This window comes from Gavialis gangeticus, unplaced genomic scaffold (assembly GCF_001723915.1).
Source record: "Gavialis gangeticus isolate Ggan-Ray unplaced genomic scaffold, GavGan_comp1, whole genome shotgun sequence".
Classification (NCBI taxonomy): domain Eukaryota; kingdom Metazoa; phylum Chordata; order Crocodylia; family Gavialidae; genus Gavialis; species Gavialis gangeticus.
The window spans coordinates 142,742,137-142,749,024 of record NW_017729032.1 but is presented as its reverse complement, the minus strand read 5'-3'; the positions used below and the strand labels follow the sequence as shown (position 1 = coordinate 142,749,024).

Sequence of the window (6,888 nt, the reverse complement as noted above, 5' to 3'; positions counted from 1 at the left end):
ACAGGGCACAGACAGAAGTGACAATTTTTGCCTAATCTGGTGCCAAAAAGCAGTCTACAGCTGTGACTAAACAGAAGCACACAGCTGCAAACCGCTTTAAATGGGCCTTCTGTCTTTGCCATTGAACGAGGGTTCAGATGAGCAAGCTTCAAAACAGACTGCATTCTGTAACTTGTGTCTGTGGAGCTCCCAGCCTGTTGCTGTTTTCAGAATGGGACAGAGGAAAGGGAGTGGAGGGAGTTTGGTCTGGGGGTTTTTCAGCCAGTGCTGGAGGTTGGGACAGGTGGCTTGGAGGCCCTTCCTCCCCCTTGCTGAGGTGGGAGGGCTCCAATCCACCCACTCCACCCTCCAGTGCTGGCTGGAGAACCCAAATAATGAGCTCCCTCTTCTCTCTTTTCTCCCTTTCCTCCCTCACATTCTGAAAACATCATCTGGGCTGGAAGAAGGGAGTGGCATGGCTACAGAGACCGGGCTGCAGGCTTGCTGCAAGCAGCTAGAATCCCCAAATCCCAAACCCAACAATGAACTTCTGTTGGATACAGGGAATTGTAACTCGTAGCACTTCCTGCAAAGCGCTGTGATATGCAAAGGGGAGCTCCTCTTTTGTCTCTGCCCTGGTGCATCCTTGCTCTTTGCCTATATCCTTGTGTGTTTTTAAAGTGTGAGAATTTGTGGAGGCTTTCTTCTTTCAGAACTGAACAGGGTAAAACTTTGTCCCCTGGATATTACTACACAAGGCCCACTTCCTACAAGTTGCTCCGTGTGGGTTTAGAGTCCTCCCTGACAGAGCAGTTTGCAGGATCTGGGCTGGAGGGTGTGTGTTTCCAAATGTGGATGATAGCTGTAAATACTTGCACTTTTTAATATGTACACATGCTTAAGTTTTTTCTTAAATGTGTATTCCCATGATATATTTTCCATTACAAAGAGTCTGTCTCTCTGCATGCTGCATGGAGTTACAGATTTACAAAAAATAAATCAAGCACATGAGCTACTTCAGTATTCCATAGCTGCATTGAGGCATATGCTTCTACTAATGTGTTTTTGTTGTTTTTTTTCTTCCCCTGTCCTTAATTCAGATCTGAAGCCAAAAAGACTAAAGTCAAAAAGAAGACCAACAATCCACAATTTGATGAAGTGTTTTATTTTGAGGTTGGTATTTCAAAGGAATGGGTGATAAGCTGAAATCCTACACTGTAGATAGTTGGCACAGCATCTTGCTCCATGTTGTGCCAGCTGTCTCCTTTGAAGACTGATTCAAACCCCAGGCAAGAGACAGAAGTATCCAGGATCAGACTAGTTGTCTGCTGAGGCAGCAGCATGTCACTTTTTCAGATGATTAGAGTCAAGTCTTCTAGGTAGTCTGTCCTCTTGAGCAGGCTTTTCAGTTGCCACTAATTCAGCCCTCCCTACTCAACCATCTTTTGAATTAGAACTGATAAGCAAGTATTTTCCAGACTCTGGTTTTATAGCTGCTCTGTCCTATCGTCTACGGTCAGTGATAGGAGAGTTGTCTTACAGGAACTATAAAGAGCTTTAAAAGCAATGGGGGAAATCCATTCAAAATGGAATGCCTCAGTGCCTTGACAGCCTTCTATAACACCAAAGCTTTCTCTTCAGCTCTATGAAATAGAGAGAACTTGTTGTAATGTACAGTATTTTCAATTAGTCCAGAAACAGCCCATTTGAAGAGCTCCTTTTTTATCTTGGTAAGAGTAGTAGGGAGTTCTTTGCATTTCACCTACATCCCTGAGACAGTTCTTCAGATTTTTTTCATTTGGTATCCTTTGTGTATAAAGTGTACATATTTTTATGTTTATCATGCGTGATTTAGGCCTGGTCTGTATTTATAAGGTTTGCCAATTAAATTGGTTATGAGAATGGAAATAAAAATACATCAACCCAGCATAGTTATGCTGGCAGAAGCCATATTGTAGATGTAGTTATAGCATCAAGAAAAGTTCATTTCCCAGTGTACCTTATGCTGATCAGGCCTGGTCTGCATTCAGAACTCCTGCAACCATAGTAGTGTTATTTAGGGGCTTGAATTTTATGACTCTTTCATACCAGCAAAAGTCTAAAGGCCAGATCCAATTCCATCTATTAAATACCCAAGTGTGATCTATTCCTTACTGCTTGCATCCTTGAAGAACTGTTAACCTGTCAATTTTTGCAGTGTGCCTTTATCTTGACCTTAAGACTAAGTCACAAAAATGGTGAGGCCTCCTCCCGCCCAACCTTCCTCTCTCCCCGGCCCTTTGCATTAATAGTTTTTCAGAGCCTTGAGCAGGGTGGAATTAGGATCTGCCCCTTTGGGCAGAGACAATTGGGCTAGCAGAAGCATGCGTTTGTCAGTATGGTATATTTTGGCATGGCAGGACAGGATACAACTTATTCTATGAAAAACAAAATCCCACATTTGCCAAAATAAACTGCAACTGTATTAGGTGGATTTACTAGGATACCAAATGAGCAGATCTTTTCTAAGGTACTTCACAGAACAGTTAGCCTGCATTAACCTAGGAGAAGTGGAGTAGTGCCCGCTGTGAACCCATGTCAGTGCTAGACCTGAAGTAACTGGTGCCGTCTAGCCCATGTGCTGGCTTGGATTTCTGGCAAGATATTCAAGACATTAGTAGTGCATTAAGCAACAGCAGCATGTAGATTCATTCACAGGTGTTTGTCTCATGCTCTTTCACCTGTTATGAAGCTGCTGTCAATGACAGTGACACATGAACAATACTCTATAGAAATAACTTCAGAATGGGGAACTCCATTTCAGTGCAGGTGGTTTTCAAGGCAGAAGCAAACAATGTTTGGCAGCAAGAACTTTTAATGAGAATGTAATTAAGGAATTAATTCTGGAAACCACATAATGATTTATAGCACACCTGACTGACGTCTATGCCTCTGCATGCAGCAAAAATGGAGCAGGCAGTTTTAGAATTAAAGCACTGAAGCAGTATAGGAGATTTTGGTGCAGAAGATGGGTGGAGATTATCAGAGAGCACAGTGTAGGTGAGTGGTTCTCAACCTTTTTGTATCAAGACCCATTTGTAAACACTGATGGCCAGTCCCAACCCAGTGCCCCTCACTACCAACTCATTGCTCCCTGCCTCCAGGCCCCAGCCCCACAGTGTGTAGGCAGGGGGAGAGTATGGGGCGGGGAGGCGAAGCAGCCCCTTGCAGGCTGGAGCTCTGCCAGCCTGCAAAGGAAAAGCCACAGTTGCCCACATTTTTTTCTCCTTCAAAGTTTGTTGCTGTATTTTTCAAGTTTGTTTACGGCCCTTTCATGTATTCTTGTGACCCATTTTTGAGTCGTGACCCACAGGTTGAAGAATGCTGGTCTAGGTAGAATTTAGGGATAGGGCTGGAGCTCTGAGCACAGGGGGGTTAATTAGCCTGCTTTCTCCTACAAAATAGGCAGGTAGCCAGCCTGGGCTGGGGAGAAGCCAGACCTCAGCCTGTAGCTTCAAGTATACTAGCTATAGCTTAAACTTAAAGGACTTTCTGTGCAGGTAGAAGTAGAATTCAGGGCATAACTCTGTAATGAAGATATGCCCTAGTGCATAAAAGGCAGCCTTACTAAATTCATATAAGCTGTAATCTAGTTAGCACCCACCCAGCTAAGTAAGCATCCAACCAGCAGAGCTTTGTCTGGTCACATAAGTTTGTCTAGTTTTAATTAGATTCTGTTTAAATTTAGTCATGGAAGTTAAAACCAATCTAAGCTCATTGTAAACCAGCATGTGTCAGACTTTAGTGCTATGATTTATAAACCAACCCTGAAAGGCTTACCTTTTCAAGGTGTTGTTACGAGCACTAGTGTCAGTGGGATGGTCATTGTATTTTTTTTACACTGGCTTCTGCTGTCTTGGGAGCCAATTTCATGCCCTGGAAATTGCAGGCAGGTGGTGACATCATAGGACTATGTCTACACCTGGTGTAAGATGGCATAATAGATTGATCCAGTGGAGATCCATCAGTTGACAATATGACCCCAGGCTGCCACCCTATGATGGCTTTGCTGGAATTCATGCTGACCTCTATGAACCCAAGGTGGGGGACAATATTTGAATGTCAATACATTGAGTATTTTCCTCCCCAAAATAAAAATGTTGGCTTTTTGTATTGCCTTGTGCTGCTTATTGCAGGTTTGGCTTCAGTGGAGTCATTTTTTTTAACAGGGTCAGATGTAAGGGGGGTTGCAAGTGAAACTTGCACCTGGTGCTTAGAGCAAGACAGTCACCACTTCCCCAGTCCATACATGCTGAGCAAAAATGCTACAGCAGCCTTTAGAGCCCTGTAGGGGCTGAAAGGCTGTGGAAGAATTCCTCTTGTGCAGGAACCAAGGACCCCTTCACAAAGCTTGTAAGAGGTGTGCCAGGGCAGGACAGCATGGGTTAAGGAGAGGACGGAACATGTTTGCTAAGATGTAGTGAAAGGCTGACATTATATAGACAGCCTTTCTGACTGCAGAGCAGCTGAGAATTGGGAGGGTCATAAAGGTAGGCTAAAGGCAAGCTAACACCCTGTTCCCCCTAGCCTGGAATTCCTAATTTAGTTCTTTGAATTAGCGCTCATTGCAGAAATACTTTTATAAGAATACTGCTCTGTTTGCATTGGTTGAACCTTTAGGTCTGGCCTACACAGATTGAGTGTTGTATGGCAACATGTAAGTATACAAGCGCAACAAAACATTTTTGCTTTATTATCCCTAACTACATGGGTAGCCTTAGAGTAGAAATGTAATTTCCAGTAGCATGGCTGGGGCCATGAACAGGATAATATCTTGAAGAATCGTTTGAAGTGGTTTGTAGGGTGGAGTAGAGAAATTTGTGCAGAGCTGCTGAAATGATGTAGCATGTTTAAATTACAGTGCTTTGTGGATCCCAGGTGCATTTAAATCAAATTTATAATTGAGGAACATGGTCACCAGCATTTCTAGTCCCCTTTAGATTTCACCTATTACCTGGTTAAGGAGTAGAAATAATGCTGCTGATTGGAGTTCATGTGCTAAACAGCCTTTTCTGATTCCTCTGTCTCAGTTAAATCATTATCTTTTTCTGTATGCACCTAGTGATGTACAGGAAAAAAAGAAGTTAAGCTTATAATAAAAGCCATTTTTGTGGGTGGGAAGTACTAAGCCACAAGAAGATTTTAAATCTATAATAATGATGAGCTGCTGAGTGGGTTCAGTGCCCAGGTGCATATGAAGCCTTTTTGCTAGTATTTAAACAGTTTGCTGTGGTTATGGCTGGGTGGGGTGCTTTTTCCTCAAGTTTCTGTCACCATGGTCAAAACAAAGCTCAAAGCCTTTTTACTCTGCTGTGCTAGAAGCAAACAGATTTTTTAGATATCTCCAAATTAAAACTTTTACCTTGTGGCTACTTTTGCAGTTTCTCTTTGGTGCATATGCTTTGCTGTTTTTGTTTTCTCACGCTGCAAGTTTAGCTGGGGGAAAAGAGAAGTTGTATTCTGTTATTAAGAAGTTTAAGAGTTCAGTCCTGTATTCTGAAGTGTAGAACCCCAGCGTCATCTCTCTTAGAAAATTACCTCCTCTGCACAATTGGGGGTGGGAGTGGCAAAGGGATACAATACAATACGCTGATTTCAAACTGGGGTAGGCAGCATGTCCCACTTTTAAATTGCCCCAATTAAAATAGACGTGTTGGGGAGTTGAAGTGCAGATCTTTTAAATGTACCTTTTTACAGAGTAGAAAAATATCTGTTGTTAAGAGCCTGTATTGGAAATTTGATCACTGAATTGTTTCCTTTTCTTTTTTTTTAAGCAAACTTCTAAATATTGGTGACACCTCTCTTGTGTGATTCTATATGTCTGTGTAAATGTTAGAGTCAAAGATCTGATAGATTCCTTCCCTCACTATACAGAAAAAATATTGGAGTCTGGTATAATTATTCTTGGTTCTGATTCTGCATCCAGTTCTACAGGAGTGATCCCTGCTCAAATATGCTTAAAAGTTTGCAGAATCAGAGATTAAGTTAAAGATGAATGTAGGCTATCTGTATGTGCTGAGAGCTTTGTGAGATCTCCTGCTTCATAGAATTCATGTTCTAACTATGTCTCCTTCATACCAGGTCACAAGACCCAGCAGCTACAACAAAAAATCCCATTTTGATGTGGAAGATGCTGATGAAGTTGACAAAATGGAGATTAGGTAATAGAAAAAATTCTGTAACTGGTACAGCCTTATTTTTCTGTCATTATGTGACTTTGTTAAACTCTGTTTTTAAATTCGCAAGCACAGTTTTAGTCCTTGTAATTTGAGATCAGACTATTTATTAGTCTACATCTGTCTGCTCTTTACCCCTCAGGTGAAGAGCAGAAAACCACAGGGGAGATTTGAGAAGTATATGGGATAGCAGTTCTGTTGTAGGAAAGGGCCTCCCACTTCCCCCAGTACCCTTCAATTAGTTCACCTACTAGAATTATTAGCTGGTACATGTCTTAAAGATGAACCCTTTATATCAGTTTTCTTCCCACTGGGATTGAAGAGAAACTATATGAAGCTCACGTTTTAAGATTCCTCTTTCTTTTATACCTTAACCTTAACAAGCTCCAGCTGTTGTGGAGGGACGTCCCTCCACAACAGGAAGCTCTGGCAGTTTCTCTTCTCTATTTTGCCAAGCAGGCAGAGTGTAACTGTTTACTGTGAGAATGAGTATGGGGCATGCACACTCCAATGTCCAGGACAGAAACATTTCTGCCTGGTTCTTTTTAAAAATCAGCACATGTTCTATGGAATCTGTTGAGTAGACCTACACAAGACGAGTTAATGGGAAGAGTATAGATAAAATGTTGCACTGAGTAGTGGACTCTACTACTTATACCAGCAGCCAGAATGTCTCTGCTTGGGTGGGTGGGTG

The 6,888-nt window shown here is 42.1% G+C and overlaps 1 protein-coding gene across 2 annotated transcripts in view; it reads left to right on the top strand.

Annotated features, from left to right (window-relative positions):
- Positions 1-6,888, top strand: part of RASA3 (RAS p21 protein activator 3) — a 266,603-nt gene that overhangs the window by 208,797 nt on the left and 50,918 nt on the right. For both annotated transcript variants that reach the window (XM_019524666.1, XM_019524665.1), the window contains exons 7-8: positions 1,080-1,152; positions 6,100-6,179. In XM_019524666.1, the coding sequence (XP_019380211.1) occupies positions 1,080-1,152; positions 6,100-6,179 (153 nt within the window). The remainder of the gene's footprint in view (positions 1-1,079; positions 1,153-6,099; positions 6,180-6,888) is intronic.